Here is a 27054-nt window from a genome sequence, read left to right on the forward strand (position 1 = left end):
AAAGCCCACTGTGTGGGCGAAACGTAGTCAATAAAGGATCACATTATACTGCATTTGTGTTTATATTGCCATTGTGTCGGTATTTTATACCATTTATTTCCATCATAGGCAGAGGTTGTTTTGATAAGGACCTGCCTCGCATGGGCCAGTAGGCCTTCTACAGTGTTCCTCCATGGGCTTGGCATCTCTAGTTCTGAAGGTTCTCATTATCCATAACATCATTTTCCTAGTGGATATGGTAGATACGTTATCGTGATCTTTGAAAGTGAGATTCTATTACATTATCACTCCCAAATCCTTCATATTAGCTTTTCGCCCTATTGTGTGGTAGCTACACCACCCTAAACTAAATACTCAATATTTAACTTTACCAAAAAATCTCCCAATTACCTAAATCTTAAAACTTCAAAACGTGACACCCAAAGTTCATACATTGATTAAAACTACCTTGTAGTATAAATACCTACCCAAAACAGGTTCTCTACACATATGCTGCTATGTATGATAATTCTATGTAACTGTATTTGTGTATACCTGAATAAACTTACTTACTTACTTATAACATTACTGCCTTACACCCAATTGTAGCATTCTCATACTGTAAACTACTTTCAACAACTCACAATGTTATATTCCCATAATATAATTTCAATATTTACTATTGAAACTATTGTAATCTGAGTAAAATTACTGTGTACTATAAACAAACAAGATGTACAACTTAAACAATGTTCAATTTCTTGAGTATTAAGTAGTCTGTAAGCCATTAAATTAAGTCTGGCCGTAATACCAAGGCATGATAGTGACTCTTCGCACTGCAACTCATTTTTTTGTAATTTCATAATCTCAATGTAATCTTCCAAGGAAATAAAAATTGATTGATATAGTCTACCACCCATAGCATGGGTATGGTGTGACTGCCACCTATAGTATGGGTATGGTGTGACTACCAACCACAGTATGGGTATGGTGTAACTACCACCCACAGCATGGGTATGGTGTGGCTACCACCTACAGTATGGGTATGGTGTGACTACCACCCACAGCATGGGTATGGTGTGACTACTACCCACGGCATGGGTATGATTAGATTTTAGATTTTGCCACCGAAGGGGCTAGTTTATTGTGCACCCCATATCCATCCTGTGGATGGTAGCGCAAGAGCATATGGATACACAAAAGGCATAGGAACTAGGCCCCGAAAGGGTTAACATGTGTACATTTGTTAACAGGTGTACATACCCTAAGCAAATTTAGAAAATTTGCTTAGGGTATGGGGTGCATAATAAAGGTATTATAAACTGGTGAGTGCTGCAGTGCCGCAGCCTGAGAACAGAAGGCCACCATGTGTACTATATAAGCTGAGGTAAGAGGCAGTGAAGACACTGCTGCTGGTATCCTACCACCACTACTGTTCTTCACACTCAGGTGAGGCACTCCACCATGACTCCTACACTCAGGTGAGGCACTCCACCATGACTCCTACACTCAGGTGAGATAATCCACCATGACTTCTACACGCAGGTGAGATACTCCACCATGACTTCTACACTCAGGTGAGACACTCCACCATCACCACCACACACTCACACTCAGATGAGACACTTCACCATCCCCACTACACACTCACACTCAGGTGAGACACTCCACCATCCCCACCACACACTCACACTGTTGAGACACTCCACCATCCCCACCACATATTCACACTCAGGTGAGACATTCCACCATCACCACCACACTCTCAGACTCAGGTGAGACACTCCACCATCACCACAACACACTCACAGGTGAGACACTCCACCATCACCACCACACATTCACACTCAGGTGAGACACTCCACCATCACCACAACACACTCTCAGACTCAGGTGAGACACTCCGCCATCACCACAACACACTCACCCTCTGTTGAGACACTCCACCATCACCACCACACTCTGTTGAGACACTCCACCATCACCACCACACTCTCACACTCAGGTGAGACACTCCATCATCACCACCACACTCTCACACACTGTTGAGACATTCCATCATCACCACCACACACTCACACTCAGGTGAGACACTCCACCGTCACCACAACACACTCTCAGACTCAGGTGAGACACTCCGCCATCACCACAACACACTCACCCTCTGTATCAGGGAGATAAGGTGTTTTCTAATGGTAGTTTTGAAGGTGATGAATGTGTCTGCAGTTCTAGAGTTCTCAGGTAGGGTGTTCCAGATTTTAGAGCCTTTGACATACATTGAATTTTTGTAAAGGTTTAGTCGGACACGGGGAATGTCGTAGAGATGTTTGTGTCTGGTGTTATGCCTGTGGGTTCTGTCACATCTATCAAGAAAGCGTTTTAGGTCAAGGTTGATATTGGAGTTTAAGGTCCTGTAGATGTAGATTGCACAGTAGGGAGTAAGTTTAGATCTATGAAGAGTGGGGGGGGTGTGGTGCCAGGGATGGGATTTGGTGATTATTCTTACTGCAGCTTTTTGTTGGGTTATTATTGGCTTTAGGTGTGTTGCTGCAGTTGATCCCCAAGCACAAATAGCATAGGTGAGGTATGGATAAATAAGTGAGTGGTATAGTGTGAGAAGGGCATTTTACGGCACGTAGTATCGTATCTTGGAGAGGATCCCAACTGTTTTGGATACTTTTTTGGTTATGTGTTGGATATGGGTGCTGAAATTCAGGTTGTTGTCAAGGTATAGGCCTAGGAATTTTCCCTCATTATGTCTGGTAATTAGAGTGTTGTCGATCTTAATGTTAATTTGTGCATCTCCTGCTCTGCTACCAAACATAATATAGTAGGTTTTGTCAGTGTTAAGCGTAAGTTTATTGGCTGTCATCCAAGTCGATATTTTGATCAGCTCCTCGTTAACAATGGTGTTGAGGGTGGCAAAATTAGGGTGAGAGATGACATAAGTCGTGGAGAATGGGTTTCAGGTGTTGGGATACGTTTGGAAGATCATTGATGTATATGAGGAAGAGCAGGGGACCAAGGACACTTCCCTGCGAACTCCAGTATCAAGTGGCCGTGTTGTTGATGCTGTGTCTTTAATGGTGACATACTGATACCTATTAGTAAGGTAAGATTTGAAATAAGCAAGCGCATGGCCTCTTATACCGTAATGGTCAAGTTTGTGGAGTAGGATGTCGTGGTCTACTGTGTCAAAAGCTTTTCTTAGGTCAATAAAAATTCCTAGTGGATATTCCTTATTTTCCAATGCTGTGTAAAGCAGATCTAGCATTTTTATGATTGCATCATTAGTGCTTTTATTTTTCCTGAATCCAAATTGGCAGGGGTTGAGTATGGGCTGTTGAGACACTCCACCATCACCACACTCTCACACTCTGTTGAGACACCACCATCACCGCCACACTCTCACACTCAGGTGAGACACTCCACCATCACCACACTCTCACACTCTGTTGAGACACCACCATCACCGCCACACTCTCACACTCAGGTGAGACACTCCACCATCACCACACTCTCACACTCTGTTGAGACACTCCACCATCACCGCCACACTCTCACACTCAGGTGAGACACTCCACCGTCACCACAACACACTCTCAGACTCAGGTGAGACACTCCACCATCACCACAACACACTCACCCTCTGTTGGGATACTCCACCATCACCACCACACTCTCACACTCTGTTGAGACACTCCACCATCATTACCACACACTCACACTCAGGTGAGACACTCCACCATCACCACCACACTCTCACACTCTGTTGAGACACTCCACCATCACCACCACACTCTCACACTCAGGTGAGACACTCCACCATCACCACCACACTCTCACACTCTGTTGAGACACTCCACCATCACCACCACACTCTCACACTCAGGTGAGACACTCCACCATCACCACCCCACTCTCACACTCTGTTGAGACACTCCACCATCACCACCACACTCTCACACTCTGTTGAGACACTCCACCATCACCACCACACTCTCACACTCAGGTGAGACACTCCACCATCACCACCACACTCTCACACTCTGTTGAGACACTCCACCATCACCACCACACTCTCACACTCTGTTGAGACACTCCACCATCACCACCACACTCTCACACTCAGGTGAGACACTCCACCATCACCACACTCTCACACTCTGTTGAGACACTCCACCATCACCGCCACACTCTCACACTCAGGTGAGACACTCCACCGTCACCACAACACACTCTCAGACTCAGGTGAGACACTCCACCATCACCACAACACACTCACCCTCTGTTGGGATACTCCACCATCACCACCACACTCTCACACTCTGTTGAGACACTCCACCATCATTACCACACACTCACACTCAGGTGAGACACTCCACCATCACCACCACACTCTCACACTCTGTTGAGACACTCCACCATCACCACCACACTCTCACACTCAGGTGAGACACTCCACCATCACCACCACACTCTCACACTCTGTTGAGACACTCCACCATCACCACCACACTCTCACACTCAGGTGAGACACTCCACCATCACCACCCCACTCTCACACTCTGTTGAGACACTCCACCATCACCACCACACTCTCACACTCTGTTGAGACACTCCACCATCACCACCACACTCTCACACTCAGGTGAGACACTCCACCATCACCACCACACTCTCACACTCTGTTGAGACACTCCACCATCACCACCACACTCTCACACTCTGTTGAGACACTCCACCATCACCACCACACTCTCACACTCAGGTGAGACACTCCACCATCACCACCACACTCTCACACTCTGTTGAGACACTCCACCATCACCACCACACTCTCACACTCAGGTGAGACACTCCACCATCACCACCATAATCTCACACTCTGTTGAGACACTCCACCATCACCACCACACTCTCACACTCAGGTGAGACACTCCACCGTCACACTCAGGTGAGTTAGTTTATTATGCACCCCATACCCATCCTGTGGGCGGTAGTCAAAAGATTACAGAGGTACATAATGGGTCCAGGGACTGGGCCTCAAAGTTTTGATAGCTGAGCAAGTTACAAAGGTAATGAACTCACAATTTACAAAGGTAATGAAGTCACAATTTACAAAGGTAATGAACTCCAGGTAGGTCTGGTCACAATCATGACAAGTTACAAAGGTATTTACAGATTACAGAGGTACGTAATGGGTCCAGGGACTGGGCCCCCAAAGTTTTGATAGCTGAACTAGGTGCACACACACACACACACACACACACACACACACACACACACACACACACACACACACACACACACACACACACACACACACACACACAGAGGAGACAGAAGGGGCTCCAGAAAGACGGAGAGGTGGGGCACACCACCATGTGCTGGACACAGTGCACACAACTGAGGAAGAAGTGAAGAGGCTTCTGAGTGAGCTAGATACCTCAAAGGCAATGGGGCCAGATAACATCTCCCCATGGGTATTGAGAGAGGGAGCAGAGGCGCTATGTGTACCCCTAACAACAATATTCAATACATCTATCGAAACAGGGAGATTGCCTGAGGCATGGAAGACAGCAAATGTAGTCCCAATCTTTAAAAAAGGAGACAGACATGAAGCATTAAACTACAGACCAGTGTCACTGACATGTATAGTATGCAAAATCATGGAGAAGATTATCAGGAGAAGAGTGGTGGAACACCTAGAAAGGAACGATCTCATCAACAGCAGCCAACATGGTTTCAGGGACGGGAAATCCTGTGTCACAAACCTACTGGAGTTCTATGACATGGTGACAGCAGTAAGACAAGAGAGAGAGGGGTGGATGGATTGCATTTTCTTGGACTGCAAGAAGGCGTTTGACACAGTTCCACACAAGAGATTGGTGCAAAAACTGGAGGACCAAGCAGGGATAACAGGGAAGGCACTACAATGGATCAGGGAATACTTGTCAGGAAGACAGCAGCGAGTCATGGTACGTGGCGAGGTGTCAGAGTGGGCACCTGTGACCAGCGGGGTCCCACAGGGGTCAGTCCTAGGACCAGTGCTGTTTCTGGTATTTGTGAACGACATGACGGAAGGAATAGACTCTGAGGTGTCCCTGTTTGCAGATGACGTGAAGTTGATGAGAAGAATTCACTCGATCGAAGACCAGGCAGAACTACAAAGGGATCTGGACAGGCTGCAGACCTGGTCCAGCAATTGGCTCCTGGAGTGCAATCCCACCAAGTGCAAAGTCATGAAGATTGGGGAAGGGCAAAGAAGACCGCAGACGGAGTACAGTCTAGGGGGCCAGAGACTACAAACCTCACTCAAGGAAAAAGATCTTGGGGTGAGTATAACACCAGGCACATCTCCTGAAGCGCACATCAACCAAATAACTGCTGCAGCATATGGGCGCCTAGCAAACCTCAGAACAGCATTCCGACATCTTAATAAGGAATCATTTAGGACCCTGTACACCGTGTACGTTAGGCCCATATTGGAGTATGCGGCACCAGTTTGGAACCCACACCTAGCCAAGCACGTAAAGAAACTAGAGAAAGTGCAAAGGTTTGCAACAAGACTAGTCCCAGAGCTAAGAGGTATGTCCTACGAGGAGAGGTTAAGGGAAATCAATCTGACGACACTGGAGGACAGGAGAGATAGGGGGGACATGATAACGACATACAAAATACTGAGAGGAATTGACAAGGTGGACAAATACAGGATGTTCCAGAGATTGGACACAGTAACAAGGGGACACAGTTGGAAGTTGAAGACACAGATGAATCACAGGGATGTTAGGAAGTATTTCTTCAGCCACAGAGTAGTCAGTAAGTGGAATAGTTTGGGAAGCGATGTAGTGGAGGCAGGATCCATACATAGCTTTAAGCAGAGGTATGATAAAGCTCACGGCTCAGGGAGAGTGACCTAGTAGCGATCAGTGAAGAGGCGGGGCCAGGAGCTCGGACTCGACCCCCGCAACCTCAACTAGGTGAGTACACACACACACACACACACACACTCACACACACACTCATACACACACACACACACACACACACAGTGGGCGCCTGTGACGAGTGGGGTCCCACAGGGGTCAGTTCTAGGACCAGTGCTATTTTTGATGTATGTGAACGACATGATGGAAGGAATAGACTCTGAAGTGTCCCTGTTCGCAGATGATGTGAAGTTGATGAAAAGAATTAAATCGGATGAGGATGAGGCAGGACTGCAAAGAGACCTGGACAGGCTGGACATGTGGTCCAGTAACTGGCTTCTCGAATTCAATCCAGCCAAATGCAAAGTCATGAAGATTGGGGAAGGGCAAAGAAGACCGCAGACAGAGTATAGGCTAGGTGGACAAAGACTACAGACCTCTCTCAGGGAGAAAGACCTTGGGGTGACCATAACACCAAGCACATCACCAGAGGCACACATCAACCAAATAACTGCTGCAGCATACGGGCGCCTGGCAAACCTGAGAATAGCGTTCCGATACCTTAATAAGGAATCGTTCAAGACACCGTACACTGTGTATGTTAGGCCCATACAGGAGTATGCAGCACCAGTCTGGAACCCACACCTGGTCAAGCACGTCAAGAAGTTAGAGAAAGTACAAAGGTTTGCAACAAGGCTAGTCCCAGAGCTCAGGGGAATGTCGTACAAGGAAAGGTTTAGGGAGATCGGACTGATGACACTGGAGGACAGAAGGGTCAGGGGAGACATGATAACAACATACAAGTTACTGTGGGGAATAGACAAGGTGGACAGAGATAGGATGTTCCAGAGAGGGGACACAGGGACAAGGGGTCACAACTGGAAGCTGAAGACTCAGACGAGTCACAGGGACGTTAGGAAGTATTTTTTCAGTCACAGAGTTGTCAGGAAGTGGAATAGCCTAGCAAGTGAAGTAGTGGAGGCAGGAACCATACATAATTTTAAAAAGAGGTATGAAACAGCTCAGGAAGCAGAGAGAGAGAGAGGACCTAGTAGCGATCAGTGAAGAGGCGGGGCCAGGAGCTGAGTCTCGACCCCTGCAGCCACAATTAGGTGAGTACACTCACACACACACAAACACACACACACACACACACACACACACACACACACACACACACACACACACACACACACACACACACACACACAGGAAGTGGGAGGTGCAAGTCAAAGCAGCAGAGGCCAGGATACAGAGTTTAGAAGAGGAACTGAAAAATCTGAAACAGCCTAAAGAACTAAAGAACATTTTGGGATTGACAACAGAGACTGCTACCTCAGTCACAAATAAGGGGACTGTAGGGAAAGAAGGAGCAAAACTGCATGTAGAAGCTCAATCAGTGGAGACTGTAGTAAATGAAAGAGCTAAGCTATATGTGGAGGCCCTAACAGACCACAGCAGAGCCCAGGGAAAGCCGAGAAGGGAAAATGACAGGCCACTGAGCCCAAGTACAGTAGCTAGTGAAACTGAAGAAAGGAAAGCTGCAATGGAGGAAATCAAATTGAATGAGGGGGATACACAGGGATATGCAGTGGGAGAATGAAAGGGTGAGGTCAGTCTTTGTGTATGGGCTCCAGGAAGTTGAAGGGGAAACATACGAAGCAAGAAAACAAGGGAAAAAAAAGCAATTGAAAGCATCATGAAAGCAATAGGAAAAGACGACATGGCCCAGCTGGAAAATTTTCGGAGAATAGAGGGGTTTGTAAAAAAAAGAACCCAGCCAGTGAAAGTGACCTTCAAGGCAGAATCGACTCGGAACAGGATCCTGCAGGAGAAAGCACGATTAAGGGACATGCCAGCATACAGGAAGGTGTATCTCGACCGTGACAGAACACAAGCAGAAAGGCAGAAACTGAGAGAGATGGTACAAAGGCGAAAGGAGGAAAAAGAGGGGATGGAGAAGACAGACAGGAGATCCCAGACACAGGAAGATCAAATACAGCCTCCCTCACAACTTCCTATAGAAGCCTCCCAACCAGGTCAACCCCAATGCAACCAAACACTCTAAACCAAAACACCCATGCCACATCCAGTGCCCCCACCCACTGCACTACAAACTACACCCCCACAGCAACCACCTATAGTTCTTTATCAGGTCTCCCACTTCCCCAACCCCAATACACCTCCCAGACCACAGTCTTAGAAAAGAAGTTGAAGGTGTGGTATACAAATGCAGATGGAATAAGAAATAAGTATGAGGAGTGGCACGAAAGAATCAAGGAGACATCCCCAGACATAACAGCACTCACAGAAACAAAACTCACCAGAATAATAACAAATTCAATCTTTCCATCTGGATATCAAATCCTCAGGAAAGACAGAGGGAGGAGAGGGGGAGGAGGAGTTGCACTGCTCATTAAAAACCAGTGGGGCTTTGAGAAAATGGAAGGAATGGATGGCACAGGCGAAAGGGACTACTTAGTAGGAACAATCCAGTCTGAGGGACATAAGGTGATAATTGCAGTAATGTACAACCCACCACAGAACTGCAGGAGGCCAAGAGAAGAATACGATGAGAGCAACAGAGCAATGGTTGACACACTAGCCGAGGTGGCCAGGAGAGCACACATGAGGGGAGTAAAGTTACTAGTTAAGGGTTATTTCAATCAAAAGGAGATTGACTGGGAAAACCTGGAGTCCCATGGGGGTCCCGAAACATGGAGAGCCAAGATGATGGATGTCGTACTGGAAAACCTCATGCATCAACATGTTAGAGACACTACCAGAGAGAGAGGAGAGGATGAACCAGCAAGACTGGACCTTGTATTCACCTTGAGTAGTTCGGACATCGAGGGTATCATGTATGAAAGGCCCCTGGGAGCTAGTGATCATGTGGTTCTGTGCTTCGACTACATAGTTGAGCTCCAAGTGGAGAGAGTAGCAGGAATAGGGTGGGAAAAAACAAACTACAAAAGGGGGAACTACTCACGCATGAGGAACTTCCTGCAAGACATTCAGTGGGAGAGGGAACTGACAGGAAAACCAGTACAAGAAATGATGGACTATTTGGCAACAAAATGCAAGGAGGCAGAGGAGAGGTTTGTTCCCAAGGGAAACAGAAATAATGGGAAGAACAGAACGAGTCCTTGGTTCACCCAAAGGTGTAGAGAGGCAAAAACTAGGTGCACTAGAGAATGGAAAAGCTACAGAAGACAGAGAACTCAGGAAAATAAAGAGATTAGCCAAAGAGCCAGAAACGAATATGCACAGATAAGAAGTGAGGCTCAGCGACAATATGAAAATGACATAGCATCAAAAGTCAAGACTGACCCGAAGCTGTTGTACAGCCACATCAGGAGGAAAACAACAGTCAAGGACCAGGTAATCAGACTGAGGAAGGGTGATGGGAAATTCACAAGAAACGACCGGGAGGTGTCAGGAGCTCAACACGAGATTTAAAGAGGTATTTACAGTGGAAACCAGTAGGACTCCAGGAAATCAGAACAGGGGGGGTGCACCAGCAAGTGCTGGATGAAATACATATAACCAAGGAGGAGGTGAAGAAGCTGCTATGCGAACTTGACACCTCAAAGGCGGTGGGACCAGACAACATCTCTCCGTGGGTCACTTTTTTGTGTGTACCATTAACAAAGATCTTCAACACATCATTTGAAACTAGGCAACTCCCTGAGGTATGGAAGATGGCAAATGTAGTCCCAATTTTTAAAAAGGGAGACAGACATGAGGCACTGAACTACAGACCTGTATCACTAACGTGTATAGTATGCAAGGTCATGGAGAAGAGCATCAGGAGGAGAGTGGTGGAGCACCTGGAAAGAAACAGGTGTATAATTGACAACCAGCACGGTTTCAGGGAAGGAAAATCCTGTGTCACAAACCTACTAGAGTTTTATGACAAGGTGACAGAAGTAAGGCAAGAGAGAGAGGGGTGGATCGATTGCATTTTTTTGGACTGCAAGAAGGCCTTCGACACAGCTCCTCACAAGAGGTTACTGCAAAAGCTAGAGGATCAGGCACACATAACAGGAAAGGCACTGCAATGGATCAGAGAATACCTGACGGGGAGGCAACAACGAGTCATGGTACGTGACGAGGTGTCAGAGTGGGCGCCTGTGACAAGCGGGGTTCCACAGGGGTCAGTCCTAGGACCTGTGCTGTTCTTGGTATATGTGAACGACATAACGGAAGGGATAGACTCAGAAGTGTCCTTGTTTGCAGATGATGTGAAGCTAATGAGAAGAATCAAATCGGATGAGAATCAGGCAGGACTACAAAGAGACCTGGACAGGCTACAAGCCTGGTCCAGTAACTGGCTCCTTGAGTTCAACCCTGCCAAATGCAAAGTCATGAAGATTGGGGAAGGGCAAAGAAGACCGCAGACACAATATAGTTTAGATGGCCAAAGACTGCAAACCTCACTCAAGGAAAAAGATCTGGGGGTGAGTATAACACCGAGCATATCTCCTGAGGTGCACATCAATCAGATAACTGCTGCAGCATACGGGCGCCTGGCAAACCTACGGATAGCGTTCCGATACCTCAGCAAGGATTCGTTCAAGACTCTGTATACCATTTACGTCAGGCCCATACTGGAGTATGCAGCACCAGTTTGGAATCCACACCAGGTCAAGCACGTCAAGAAATTAGAGAAGGTGCAAAGGCTTGCAACAAGACTAGTCCCAGAGCTATGGGGATTGTCCTACGAAGAAAGGTTGAGGGAAATCGGCCTGACGACACTGGAGGACAGGAGGGTCAGGGGAGACATGATAACGACATATAAAATACTGCGCGGAATAGACAAGGTGGACAAAGACGGGATATGCCAGAGATGGGACACAGACACAAGAGGTCACAATTGGAAGTTGAAGACTCAGATGAATCAAAGGGATGTTAGGAAGTATTTCTTCAGTCATAGAGTAGCCAGGCCGTGGAATAGCCTAGAAAGTGACGTAGTGGAGGCGGGAACCATACATAGTTTTAAGGCGAGGTATGATAAAGCTCATGGAGCAGGGAGAGAGAGGACCTAGTAGCAATCAGTGAAGAGGCAGGGCCAGGAGCTATGACTCGACCCCTGCAACCACAAATAGGTGAGTACAAATAGGTGAGTACACACACGTGGTGAGTCACTCTACGATCGCACTCAGGTGAGACACTCCACCATCACACTCAGTTTAGTTTAATATCTTTATTATGCACCCCATACCCATCCTGTGGGCGGTAGTCAAAAGATTACAAAGGTACATAATGGGTCCAGGGACTGGACCCCAAAGTTATGATCGCTCCACCATCCCACCACACTCTCACACTCTGCTGAGACACTCCACCATCACCACCACTTAGGAGACACTCCACCATCACCACCACTTAGGAGACTCTCCACCATCACCACCACTCAGGGGACACTCCGCCATCACCACCACTCAATAGACACTCCACCATCACTCTCAGGTGAGACACTCCACCATCACTCTCAGGCGACACACTCCACCATCACCACCACACACTCACACTCAGGTGACACCACCAACACTACTACACCCTTACTCAGGAGAAACTCCACCACACACTCACACTCAAGTAACACACATACACACCTTATAATTTATAATAATGTACATCATCAGTTGCAGATTGCTCCTGCTCCACAATGAGGGTCTTAATGCTTATCTTGGTGCTTGTGTTAATGTCGGGTTTCGCCTGGCCCCAGAAGGCTGATGACATGACCAACTCAGCAATCTCGTCCATCAGCAGCATACCAGTTTGCTTTAGAAACAATATGTGTAAGTAGAACATGCGAGCATAGAAATAAAGATTGTTATTCTTATTAGCTCTAGTCCTTTACGACAGTTGTTCACATTTGTTTTTCATTCATGCACTCCTCAGGGAAGTGATTCTCCCTAACATCTATCACTTACCCCTAGGGACATGTGATAGGTGTTAGGGGATGCACGACATTGTCAGGTTATCTTACAGCTAGTGCCATGTATGTAAATGTGATCAGATGTGAAGGAATTTCATCTAACTCGGCTCAACAACTGCAGCAGGAAGTACATGTTTTAACCTTACTGTTTTTGACAACTAAACCTTAATCATGCCTCAATTGTAGTTTTGGAATCACACCATCAAGGCCTAGTCATGGTCTGGACTATACCTGGAACACCCTCCAGGTATAATCCAGGTATCATATTGCAGTACCAAGCATCACCCTTATAATAATAATGATAAACTTTTTTTTTTTTTTAGAACATGTGGGTACCTCCATCACAGTGATGAAAGTCATTTTCTGAATAAATCTGATCCAAATTTCCTTGTTTATATCAACTAAATGTAGTTATTTTCTGTTTATCAGTGTGTAATGCACATCTGTCACATTTAACATCATTAATGAAAATACTTTGGTAAATGTGCATTTGTCTTTAATTTTAGAAAATCAGTCTTCAGACACACAAACACACATACATACGTGTGTGTGTTTGTGTGTGTGAAGACAGAGTAAAACAACTGAAGTTAAATCACGTTTATAAAATTGCTCACAAGCGGAATGCAGAATATCTTGCTGCTAAATCTGTCAAGACTGGGAGCCAAAACAAGTATAGTACTAGATAAAGGAACACAACTATTTAGTACCCACAGTAGGTAGTCAGGCTTCAAACACCTTTTATTGTACAGCAATAAAGGAGTAGGACGGACTGCCTGTCATAGCATGAGCCAGTTCAGGAAGGGGCCTAAAAGGTGCTTAATGAATGAAGTTCTAGAAAGGGAGGAGAGTAATGTACCTATTACTGTAATATTCATGTACAGTATCATTACTGTAATATTCATGTACCTATCACTGATCTGACCCTATCTTTAATGTTAATGTAAATAACTTAGTTTACCTTCTACCTAGTATATCTCCTTGCATTGATGAGGGTTCACTGGTGTTGTCCCGGCCCGGGTCTTTTTCAGTTGGTGACCGGGCATTAACCCCCCCTCCCCTGGGTGGGGTTGGGGGAGGGGGAATTGTAACTGCTTTCCACACAGTTCAGTTACTTATTATTTAAATCTTAACAGTTATGAGGACCCCAATAGGAATAAGTCACTCAGACTTTTTTGGGGTGCGTGCTAAAGGAATAACAGGAAAAGTCGGTCGATGGATCTATAATTTCCTCACTAACAGAACACAGAGAGTAGTCGTCAACAGAGTAAAGTCCGAGGCAGCTACGGTGAAAAGCTCTGTTCCACAAGGCACAGTACTCGCTCCCATCTTGTTCCTCATCCTCATATCCGACATAGACAAGGATGTCAGCCACAGCACCGTGTCTTCCTTTGCAGGTGACACCCGAATCTGCATGACAGTGTCTTCCATTGCAGACACTGCAAGGCTCCAGGCGGACATCAACCAAATCTTTCAGTGGGCTGCAGAAAACAATATGAAGTTCAACGATGAGAAATTTCAATTACTCGGATATGGTAAACACGAGGAAATTAAATCTTCATCAGAGTACAAAACAAATTCTGGCCACAAAACAGAGCGAAACACCAACGTCAAAGACCTGGGAGTGATCATGTCGGAGGATCTCACCTTCAAGGACCATAACATTGTATCAATCGCATCTGCTAGAAAAATGACAGGATGGATAATGAGAACCTTCAAAACTAGGGAGGCCAAGCCCATGATGACACTCTTCAGGTCACTTGTTCTATCTAGGCTGGAATATTGCTGCACACTAACAGCACCTTTCAAGGCAGGTGAAATTGCTGACCTAGAAAATGTACAGAGAACCTTCACGGCGCACATAACGGAGATAAAACACCTCAATTACTGGGAGCGCTTGAGGTTCCTAAACCTGTATTCCCTGGAACGCAGGCGGGAGAGATACATGATTATATACACCTGGAAAATCCTAGAGGGACTAGTACAGAACTTGCACACGAAAATCACTCACTACGAAAGCAAAAGACTTGGCAGACGATGCAACATCCCCCCAGTGAAAAGCAGGGTTGTCACTAGCATGTTAAGAGACCATACAATAAGTGTCAGGGGCCCGAGACTATTCAACTGCCTCCCAGTATACATAAGGGGGATTACCAACAGACCCCTGGCAGTCTTCAAGCTGGCACTGGACAAGCACCTAAAGTCGGTTCCTGACCAGCCGGGCTGTGGCTCGTACGTTGGTTTGCGTGCAACCAGCAGCAACAGCCTGGTTGATCAGGCTCTGATCCACCAGGAGGCCTGGTCACAGACCGGGCCGTGGGGGCGTTGACCCCCGGAACTCTCTCCAGGTAAACTCCAGGTAACTTACATATATGCTATACAGTGGAACCTCAAATATCGAACTTAATCCATTCCAGGAGCTAGTTCTAAATTCGAAAAGCCTGAAAAGCGAAGCAATATTTCCCATAAGAAATAATGGAAATACAATTAATCCGTTCCAGAAACCCAAAAATATTCACAAAAAAATACATTTTATAGAGATTAATTACAGTTTTACATAAACCATACCACGGGCGGGATTTGAACCCGCGTTCAGTGTCATTACGATTTCGTGAGTCAATTTTACATACACACAACAAATATAGTGTTCAATTATATATTAATAAATGTAAATAAACATATAAAATAACATTTTTACTTACCTTTATTGAGATTGGTGATGGCATCTGGAAGATAGGGAGAAGGAGAGAGGGAGTTGGGGTTAGTATTTGGAAGGAGAATCCCCCTCCATGAGGACTTATGTATCAAAGCCCTCTCTGGGGTTACTGCCCTTCTCTGTCAAACCAGCGAATGCTGGCCTTAAATTCAATATCAGCACTGGTTCCAGGAGTTTTCTGTACCAGATTGGCATGCAACTTCCTTGCCTTTTCGCAAATAATGGTCTCTGAAACACTATCACCTGCCATTTCTTTATTCTTGATCCACACCAGCAACAACTTCTCAACCTGATCAATTGTCTGTGGTTTTTTTTTTGATTAGCATATTAACGCCTTTTGCAACATCAGCTTCCTTGATTTGTTCTTTCTTTGCCAGGATAGAACCGATGGTCCGGTACCCGGTGGTTCGAAAATAGGGGCGAGTTCGATAAGAAGGACAAAGTTGGTTCGAATAAAGTGTTCGATTTTCGAAGAGTTCGATAAGTGATACCTTTGAAATTTGAGGTTCCACTGTATATGACAATTTATGAAACTATTTATGTGTACCTGTACCTGAATAAACTTACTTACATGTCTTTGCAGGTGTCAGGTCTCAGCTCCTGGTTCTGCCTGTGCTTTTTTTTTTCTAAATTTAAAGAGAAAACACATTTTCCAAAGTATAAAATATTTTTTTCTCTTCCTCTTTATTACCGGTACACCCAAAAATATTCTTGCTACATTTCTCCTAAATTACTATAATTTCTCCAAGTTTCTTGAAGCCTTCTGCTAACAATCCTACAAATTTTCTCATATATAACCCCATTTTTCATTTTACTCATATCTACAGTGGAACTTCAGTTTTTGTCTGCCCTACTGAACGTGTCCATCTACCCGCGCCCACACAAAGCATCCCATGCACGCATTCTGAGTCAGTCTGGCTTTGTTTCTCATCAAGTGAACATTACCCTGCGCATTCATACGAAACATTTCATAATAATCCATTGTTTTTGTGCTTGTTTATTGAACGCGACTGCTAAATAAGCCACCATGGGGCCAGGGAAAGTTCTGAGTGCCAGCCCTTTGATAAAGAAGGCGAGAAACATGATAGAATTCAATGGTGGTAGAAGGTGGCAGTGGTGGTAGAGGGTGGTTGTGAAGGTGGTAGAAGATGATAGTGATTGTGGTAGAAGGTGGTAATGATGGTAGAGGGTAGTAGTGATGGTGGGAGAGGGTGGTAGTGATGGTGGTACAGGATGGTAGTGATTGTGGTAGAGGGTGGTAATGATAGTGGTAGAGGGTGGTAGTGATGGTGGTAGAGATAACCTCTTCCCTCCTCGCCGTTTTTCATACGCCAACAAGAGTCTTCAGTAAAGGTAAAAGTGATTTAAGTGTTCATTTATCCATTTCATTAGTGCTTTATATTTACAGTGGACCCCCGATTCGCGAAGTCATCGGTATCCGATAAATCCGGTATCCGAAGCATTATATCGCAAAAAATTTTCCTCGGTTCCTGTTACAAAACCTGGTATGTGATACGATTCGTACGAGATGTGTCCATGTGTGGCCTGAACTGCCCCGTGTGTGCCAGTGTTTACAAGCCAGCCAGTGTGCGCGCATCTAAGGATACATTCGGTACATTCCATATTATCCATATTATCACTGCTTTTGGTGCTTGTTTCTGCAAAATAAGTCACCATGGGCCCCAAGAAAGCTTCTAGTGCCAACCCATCGAGACCGAGGGTGCTAATGACTATTGAAATGAAGAAAGAGATAATTGCAAAGTATGAAAGTGGAGTGCGTGTGTCGGACCTGGCCAAGTAGTATAGTAAATCCCAATCAACCATCTCTACTACGTGTATAGTGAGCAGGAAAACGGCAATCAAGGAAGCTGTTCTTGCAAAAGGTGCAACTGTGATTACAAAACAGCGATTGCAAGTGTTAGAAAATGTTGAGAGACTGTTATTGGTGTGGATAAATGAAAAACAGATAGCAGGAGATAGCATCTCTCAAGCGATCATTTGTGAAAAGGCTAGGCACTCTCCCCTCCTCCCATCCCATCAATCATCACCAGATCTTCATTAAAGGTAAGTGTCAATTATTCTATTGTGATTATTCTATTGTTATTATTGTTATTGTAATTATTCTATTGCATTAAACTTAATATTTCATGTGGTAAAAGTTTTTTTTTTCATACTTTTGGGTGTCTTGCACGGATTAATTTGATTTCCATTATTTTTTATGGGGAAAATTGATTCGCTTTCCGATAATTTTGCTTTACGATGAGCTCTCAGGAACGGATTAATAACGTGAACCGGGGGTCCACTGTATTTCTCATTGTTTTCTGTATGTAAAACTATAGTTATTCTCTATAAAATGCATTTTTTTGTTAACATTATTGGGTGTTTTGGAACAGATTAATTGGATTTACATTATTTCTTATGGGAAATATTGCTTCAGTTTTCACTGAATTCGGTTTTTCTCAGACTCTCTGGAATGAATTAAAGACAAAAACTGAGGTTCCACTGTAGTCATCAGGAGATTTGAAATTTCACACTTCTCTGTCTACACAGTAAACTGCTTGTGTGAAAAGACCACTCTTGACAAGTGCCAAGCAAGGAAGAACTCCCTTAAGGACAGTATGACTGCATGCTTCATTGAGCTCTTTGAGGAAACAGTATACACCACTCAACCTGACAACGGTAAATAATTACTTCTTAAGCCAAACTTAAAAGTGTAAGAAATATTAATCAATAAAACAAACTATCCCACATCGAGAAAATGAAACAGAAGGTAAGAAAACACAGTGGCAGTAAAGCAGGTACAATGAATTACAGACTGATAGCACTACATCCCACATCATAAAAATCTTAAAAAGGGTTCTGAGAAGCAAGATTGCTAGCCATTTAGATATTCATTAGTTACACAACCCAGGGCAGTGCGGGTTTAGAGCAAGTCACTCTTGGCTATCCCAACTACTGGACCACAGTGACATGGTTTTGGATGCTCTAGACCGGCGTTGGGCAAACTACAGCCCACCAAAGGTTTTCATGCGGCCCGCCAAGATCAAGTCATATACTCATGTTATTTGGGGACAAAACGTTAGTAAATTCGAAAAAAAAGATACCACGCAATGTCAGATAATATTGTGGAACATTAACATGTTACCCGCAAATCTGGCCCTTTAAAATTGTGAATTTCTGAATGTGGCCCTTGCACAGAAAAGTTTGCCCACCCCTGCTCTAGACTGTAGAGCATGTCAATGTGTCAAGCATGATTAAGCTCTGGAGTCTAGAGCTTAATCACCTCATTTGCCCTTGCACAAATTGTAGATTGAATTCTATTTACTAAACAAAGTTAAGAAGAAAAGTACTTTATCTGATCCCCAGGTATGCTCCCTGAGGGTCTGGTGTCTTGGGATGGTGGTGAGATCAAGACATGATATCCATTAACTTTAATAAAAAGAGCTGTTGCCCTATCTAAATGAAGTTATATCATTATATAGCTGACACTTGCTCAACACACGTGCCAGTAATGTCCTTGAGATCAAGCACCCACTCTCAGCATGTGGATTCCAATTTAGATCTTGATAATCCACTAATAATATTTAAACGTATGTATCTTGGTGCTCTCTTGCGCACATCACTGAATAAATGTTTGGAGCACATGTCAAGTTAGAGGCACCAGCGATTGTTAATCTGGTTCCCTGGTGCTCACGTCATGGAGGATACACATCGTAATGTGTACTGTTTGGTGCAAACCCAAAGACCCGTTCCCAAGAATTAAATAACAAACACATTTTAGGCAATAGGTTCACTGGCTCTCATTATTGCCAACTGCTGGCAATAATGAGAGCTGCTTACTCTCTCAATATGTCAGAACATTAGTCACTATAACATTCATAAACTTGACAATGATCTAGAACCAAGTAAACAACTAGATCTCATTCTCTCATATTGCAAGGGCCACCTGGCAGGCAGTTGTAGCACATAGTACTTCTATACGGTGTGAAGGAGGGGGGTTATAAAAGTCACAGGCCTCATGGTCATGTAGACACTGTGGACAACACTCATACAGAACACAAAAACTTTCACAAGGAACATATCATATGGCCGATATATATCATATAATACCAATTCTACCTTCTGTCTTATTTTCTCCCTGTGGCTTTGTTTGTACTTCTAGCTTCAGATACATGACTTCCTATATTTCTCTGTTATTTCTCCATTTATTGGAATGGTATCTTGATGAAAATAGTGATTTTCACTTTTTGCAGCCAGGACTTAACTGTTAGTCAGTGTGAATGTTAGCATGTGTTGATAAAGCTAAGATGAATGATAGATAAACATGTGACCCATAGCCTTGGAAATGCTGCAGTGCCCAACATAAGCCTCTTCCCCTCACCCTCTATTTTAAGTAACCCTTACCCTATACTTCTGCCCCAGCCAGTAGTACCTGGAGAGCTTTTAAGAATCCTAATGAATCTAAATTTGTAAATATGATAATAACCTAGTTAAGTATAATGTTGCATTTCTGGCAGTGATCAGTAGGGTGTTTGTACTGGGGTAAATCTGGTGAAGAGGAAGCTTGAAGGGAATAATTGCAAGGTAGGGATAAGCAGGAATATGCTCTGCTTTCACTGCCCAAATCTCTAACAAATGTAATTTTTTTCCTCTAAGGCAATAATCTTTTTTCAGGAAAATTCTATCATAAGAATCCTTTACACTGTAAAGTATTCTTATGATGCTTGGTGTAAAGTTTACACTGAGTATCAGATTGATGTGAATCCTGCTTAATGAATTTGGGAAAAATTAAAATTAATTTGATTTAAATTGATTTAATAAGAGATATGACTACCTCTTGCTTTTATAAGCATTGTTACACACTTTGGCATAGAATCGACCAAAAACGACGAAGAATATTTTGGCAAGTTCTTTGTCATGGTAATAAGCCCTAGTGACAGCAGAAGTTAGCTTCACAGTTGAACAGTTCTATTTTGCAATCCTGCATTTGGTTATTACCCATAGATTCTCAGTCGGGTTGAGGTCAGGAGAGTTTCCAGGCCAATTTAGAGTGCTTAGCCCACTCTCTTCGAAGAATATCAGCATTTTTCTGGAAGTATGGCACGAAGCAAGATCGTGCTAAAAAATGCCTTCTCCATCAGGAAAGTCTCTATGCCTTTAGCAGTAAAACTACCCTAAAACATCTTAGGTGGGTGTTTTGGCACTTGTTGAATGTGTTCCTTCCAAAGAGGTTCGCCTTTGCTCCATCTCACTACCACTGATCTGTACCCATGTAGTTCAACATGCACCACATCTGAAAATATAACTTTTCTCCATTCATCTGTTGTCGATCCCTTATGATCAAGTGCCCACAGCAGCCATTTTTCCTTTATAGGAACAGCCAATAATTGCTTCTTTACCAGCTTTTTGGCAATTCTGCCAACCTCAAGAAGTCTTCATTGAACAGTTGAAGAATCAACATTTACAGCAGCTGAAGCTAAATGTCTCAATAGATCTTTGCTGGTTTTCTTGGGATCCTTCACACTATTTCTTATGATAAACTTGTCTACGTGAGGTGCTGTCTTGCATTTTCTTCCACATCTTCCTCAACAAACACTCCACAATCACCACTATCATCAGCTCTCTTCAGAATCCAACCAACAGTGACTTTGATAGGCTCAAATTGGATATTTAAATTTGATACTTAAATTTGATACTTAAACCAGCAAGTTATCTAAGAGCTGCAAGACTTGCCTGCTTCCTATGTGTAACATCCATCAAGAATTTCAGCAGTAATCATGAATTGAAGGGGAGAATTTGGAGAAACCATATTCACTCATGGAGCACACTTGCAGAAATAGCCTTACAGAATAACAGCTGTTGTAGCACTGACAAGTCACAGGGCAACACCACAGCTGGATAGTTGACAGAAGTCAGTAGCAAACTCTTGTGAAAAGAAAAGAACTCAAACTACATTAATTAAGCCAGAGACTAGGACATATGAGATAATCACAAAATTTAGTCCTGTCCCAATTAATTTACACATACCTGTATATATACTTTACCTTATATACCTCTGAAGGGTTTCACTACCTTCAGAGCCCGGCCATGGGCCAGGCTCGTCTGGTGCTTGCCTAGTCGACCAGGCTCTTGCTGCTGGAGGCCCACTTCCCCACATATCCATCACAGCCTGGTTGAGTGGGCACCTGGTGAAAATACTTGTCCAGTTTATATAGGAAGCTCCTTGTAATGCAGAGTATACTGGGCAGATTATGTTAATTTTGTCCCCAGGATGTGACTAACACCCATCAGCTAACACCCAGATACCAATTTACTACTAGGTGAACAGGGACAGCATGTGCCTTAAGGAAACAGACCCTAATGTTTCCATTGTACCTGGGTTCGAACCATGGACCTCAATGTGAGAGCTGAGTGCACTACCAACCGTGCTAAGGGACACAACAAAGTGAAAACATGACATTGCTTCCTGTGAGAACATGGCACTGCTTCTTGTGAGAACATGACACTGCTTCTTGTGAGAACATGACACTGCTTCTTGTGAGAACATGACACTGCTTATGAGAACATGACACTGCTTAAGAAAACATGACATTGCTTTTTATGAGAACATGATACAGCTTCTTATGAGAATATGATATATGAGAACATGACATTGTTTCTTATGAGAACATGACACTGCTTCTACCTGGATCTGCAGGAAGTTACACAAGGTAAAGATCATAAGACATCAAACAAATGATCAACTGAGCAGTTTGAGTTGTTGCAGAGCATTAAGGGTTCCAGCTCACAAGACATCCTTCAGACACCAAGTCAAAGAATAGCTAAGAATTGTGTGTCGGTAAGAGGGGAAGAATTTATGACGATTCTGACGATGATGAGACGGATATCAAAGAAGAAGGCCGTAGTAATTTAAGAACATAAGAACATAAGAAATGAGGAACACTGCAGCAGACCTGTTGGCCCATACTAGGCAGGTCCTTTACAACTCATCCCACTAAAAAAAAAAAAAATTTGACCAACCCAATTTTCAATGCTACCCAAGAAATAAGCTCTGATGTGCAAGTCCCACTCAAATCCAACCCCTCCCACTCATGTACTTATCCAACCTAAATTTGAAACTACCCAAAGTCCTAGCCTCAATCACCCAACTAGGTAGACTGTTCCACTCAACTACCCTATTTCCAAACCAATACTTTCCTATGTCCTTTCTAAATCTAAACTTATTCAATTTAAATCCATTACTGCAGGTTCTCTCTTGGAGAGATATCCTCAAGACCTTGTTAATATCCCCTTTATTAATACCTATCTTCCACTTATACACTTCGATCAGATCTCCCCTCATTCTTCGTCTAACAAGTGAATGTAACTTAAGAGTCTTCAATCTTTCTTCATAAGGAAGATTTCTAATGCTATGTATTAATTTAGTCATCCTACGCTGAATGTTTTCTAACGAATTTATGTCCATTCTGTAATATGGAGACCAGAACTGAGCTGCATAATCTAGGTGAGGCCTTACTAATGATGTATAAAGCTGCAGTATGACCTCTGGACTTCTGTTGCTTACACTTCTTGATATAAATCCCAATAATCTATTTGCCTTATTACGTACGCTTAAGCATTGCTGTCTTGGTTTAAGGTTGCTGCTTACCATAACCCCCAAGTCCTCTTCGCAATCTGTATGGCTAAGTTCTACATTATTTAACTTGTAAGTGCTAGGGTTATGGACACTCCCGAGCTTCAGAACCTTGCATTTATCTACATTGAACTGCATCTGCCACTTTTCTGACCAAGAATGGAGTTTGTCTAAATCTTCCTGAAGTTCCCTAACATCTACGTTTGAATCAATTATCCTACCTATCTTTGTGTCATCGGCGAATTTGCTCATATCACTACTAATTCCTTCATCAAGATCATTGATATATATTATAAACAACAACGGGCCCAAGACTGACCCCTGTGGAACGCCGCTTGTTACCGATCCCCACTCGGAATTAACCCCATTTATGGACACTCTCTGCTTCCTGTCTGTGAGCCATGATTCGATCCACAGGAGCACCCTTCCCCCAATGCCATGAGCTGCCACTTTCTTTAACAGTCTTTTGTGCGGAACTCTATCAAAAGCCTTACTAAAATCTAAGTAAATAATATCAAATTCTTTATCGTAGTCAACAACCTCAAAAGCTTTACTGAAGAAAGTTAATAAATTAGTTAGACAAGACCGGCCTCTTGTGAATCCATGCTGAGTATCATTAATCAAGCTATGCTTATCGAGATGGCTTCTTATAATCTCAGCTATAATTGGCTCTAGTAATTTGCCTACAATTGAGGTCAGGCTTATTGGGCGGTAATTTGACGGTAACGACTTGTCCCCTGTTTTAAAAATAGGAATTACATTAGCCATCTTCCACATATCAGACACTACACCTGTTTGAAGAGATAAATTAAAAATGTTAGTTAATGGTTCACAAAGTTCTATTTTGCATTCCTTAAGAACCCTTGAAAAAACCTCATCAGGACCCGGTGACTTATTTTGCTTCAATCGGTCTATCTGCTTCACAACCATTTCACTAGTGACGTGATGTTACATAATTTATCTTCTTCTGGCCCACTATAAAAATTAATTACTGGAATATTAATTAATTACTGGAATATTAAATTACTGGAATATTAAATTACTTATCTTGCCAGCAGTGTTGTTAAAACCACTAGGCCTATCTTACTGCATCCTTTTTGTGCACTGAATGAAATATAAATATTGGCAGGTGTGCAAAGTGTAAGGCTCATGATCTTGGCTATAATTCTGATGTGTGTGTATGGGGGAATTTTGAAATATAAATACACATGCAGTATAATGTGATCCTTTATTGACAACGTTTTGCCCACACAGTGCGTTTTATCAAATCACAAACAGATCTATTTGTGACTTGATAAGGCCCACCGTGTAGGCAAAACGTTGTCAATAAAGGATCACATTATACTGCATACTATGTGTTTATATTTCCATTGTGTCGGTATTTATACCATTTATTTCCATGGGGGGGTTTATCATCAGAGTGTGCCGAGGACCAGGCCACACCGGTCACTGGACTTGAGCAATATATCCGAAGGCTCATTCCCAGATATACCAAGATGATAAACTGTGTGGCTGCATTACCTGGTATGGTAAGAAAACTACACTTTAGTTTAATCACCAGACAATTACTGAGCTGTGATAAGTGTCTATAGTCTCCCTGTTAATATTTTTAGTATGGAAAAATTCCTCTAGGTAATTTTCAACTCTAATATCAGTGTACACCTCAAACTCACCTATTTTATTGGCATATATAGCAATACTTGTTAATGATAATTATTGTTAATGATAATATAGCACTACTTGTTAATGATAATTATTATTCTTCTAATTTGTTCTTGCATGCTTCAGGAGCAGTTCAAGAAATGCCTGGATAAGTTGTGGGCAAATCGTCCAGCAGCTTAGTCGATGCTGGTCCCTTCAGCCTTTCCCCACCAATATGCCCACTGTAAAGATTAAGATGTTTATTTTGACATGATACATGGTTGTACAGAGGAATACAACAGTTGGGTGCATGTGCCAAAAGCCCCTTTGTATTTAGAAAATTTCGGGCAAATTTAAAGATTAACTTAAGATTAGGAAGGCAATAACAGTTCATATGGTCATTAGATGAGTTAGAGTAAGTACAAGAGAACTGAATATTCTACTAGGTAATGCTACATGGCTTTGATAAGTCTAGTAGAGAATTATTACACTATTGAATTAGTTTATAAAGATTACAGTATTACAATGGAACAAGTTAAAACAATTTACAGTATGATGTATTACAATTTAGTACTACAGTATTTAAAACAATGAAATTTAGACATTCTAATTTTGAAGTAGTGATTAAGCGGTTGAGCATTCATCAGCGCAATGTGAGTAGCTTTTGAGTAACTGGTAGTGATTAGGTACGGTGTGTCTGGTTAATTTTGTGTGATGAGGTGATTTCTTAGTAGGTCCTTAAACTGATTTGCAGACAGAGGTCCTTTAGTGTGTTCTGGCAATGAATTCCAGATCTTCGGGCCTTTTACGTGCATAGCATTTTTGCATAGGGAGAGATGGACACAAGGGATATCGAAGAGTGATTTGTGTCTCGCATTATGGTTGTGTGTTCTGTTATAGTTATCAAGGAGGAGTTTGAAAGGAGGGTTTACATTTGAGTATAGTGCTCTGTGTATGTAGTAGGCACAATAATAAGTGTGGAGTTTTGTATATTAAGCAAGTTAAGACTTGAAAAGAGGTGGAGTGTGTTGTCTAATGCAGGAATTAGTAATCAATCGCACTGCAGCTTTTCATTGGGTTATTAAAGGCTTAAGGTGATTTGCTGTGGTTGAGCCCCATGCACAAATACCATAGGTAAGGTAAGGGCAAATGAGAGAGTGGTACAAAGCTAGAAGAGCTGCTTGGGGTACATAGTACCATATCTTTGAAAGGATGCCTACTGTTTTAGACTTTCTTGGAAATTTGCTGTATGTGTATCTGAAGTTTGAGACCGCAGTTAAGGTGGAGACCTAGAAATTTACCCTCTGTCTGTCTAGAAATAAGTGAACCACTTATCAATATGTTTAGCTGTACATTTGAAGCTCTGTTTCCAAAAAGCATGAAGTAGGTTTTGTCAGTATTGAGAGTAAGTTTGTTGGTAATAATCCAAGTAGATATTTTTAGCAATTCAGCATTTACAGTGTCTGTTAGTATGGTTAAGTTTGGGTGAGAGAAGACATAAGTTGTGTCATCTGCAAATAAAATGGGTTTAAGGAGATTAGATGCATTTGGTAAGTCATTGATGTAAATGAGAAAGAGAAGTGGGCCAAGGACACTCTCCTATGGGACTCCAACAAGAACAGGTTGTGCATTAAAATGGCATAAAATACCGACAGGTTGTTAGGTAAGACACATATGCAACAGTTAGGTATCTTTATTATGAAACGTTTCGCCTACACAGTAGGCTTCTTCAGTCGAGTACAGAAAAGTTGATAGAAGCAGAAGATACTTGAAGACGATGTAATCAGTCCATCACCCTTAAAGTTTTGAGGTGGTCAGTCCCTCAGTCTGGAGAAGAGCATTGTTCCATAGTATGAAACAATATGGAGATGAAGTGACAGGATGGAGCTTTATATAGCGCCAAGAGGTGAGACGTAGGTCACTAGAAGAGGTAAGAACTCAGATGTTGAGAGGTCAGGTCCCTCTCAAATCCAGCCGCTCTCACTAGTGGAAGTTGTCGAAGTTGATTGCAGGTCTGTACCAAGATACCCTTGCGTTGCAGTGTCTGACAGATTGAACATTAAAATGTCATAAAATACCGACAGGTTGTTAGGTAAGACACATTAGGTAAGACATATGTGTCTTACCTAACAACCTGTCGGTATTTTATGCCATTTTAATGTTCAATCTGTCAGACACTGCAACACAAGGGTATCTTGGTACAGACCTGCAATCAACT

At 43.1% G+C, this 27054-nt stretch overlaps 1 protein-coding gene across 2 annotated transcripts; it reads left to right on the plus strand.

Moving 5' to 3' along the window:
• Positions 1-1313: 1313 nt before the first annotated feature.
• Positions 1314-25162, plus strand: LOC138852999 (uncharacterized). 2 transcript variants are annotated; one of them, XM_070087036.1, is made up of 5 exons: positions 1314-1428; positions 12554-12709; positions 18113-18241; positions 24615-24724; positions 24984-25162. In XM_070087036.1, exons 2-5 carry the CDS (start codon positions 12577-12579, stop codon positions 25035-25037), a joined length of 426 nt encoding a protein of 141 aa, XP_069943137.1. In that variant the 5' UTR covers positions 1314-1428; positions 12554-12576; the 3' UTR covers positions 25038-25162. The 2 variants fall into 2 exon arrangements, with proteins under 2 accessions (XP_069943137.1, XP_069943138.1); XM_070087037.1 differs by having other exon boundaries at positions 1322-1428; positions 12560-12709.
• The last annotated feature ends 1892 nt before the right edge of the window (positions 25163-27054 follow it).

Source organism: Cherax quadricarinatus, chromosome 20, assembly GCF_038502225.1.
Source record: "Cherax quadricarinatus isolate ZL_2023a chromosome 20, ASM3850222v1, whole genome shotgun sequence".
Classification (NCBI taxonomy): domain Eukaryota; kingdom Metazoa; phylum Arthropoda; class Malacostraca; order Decapoda; family Parastacidae; genus Cherax; species Cherax quadricarinatus.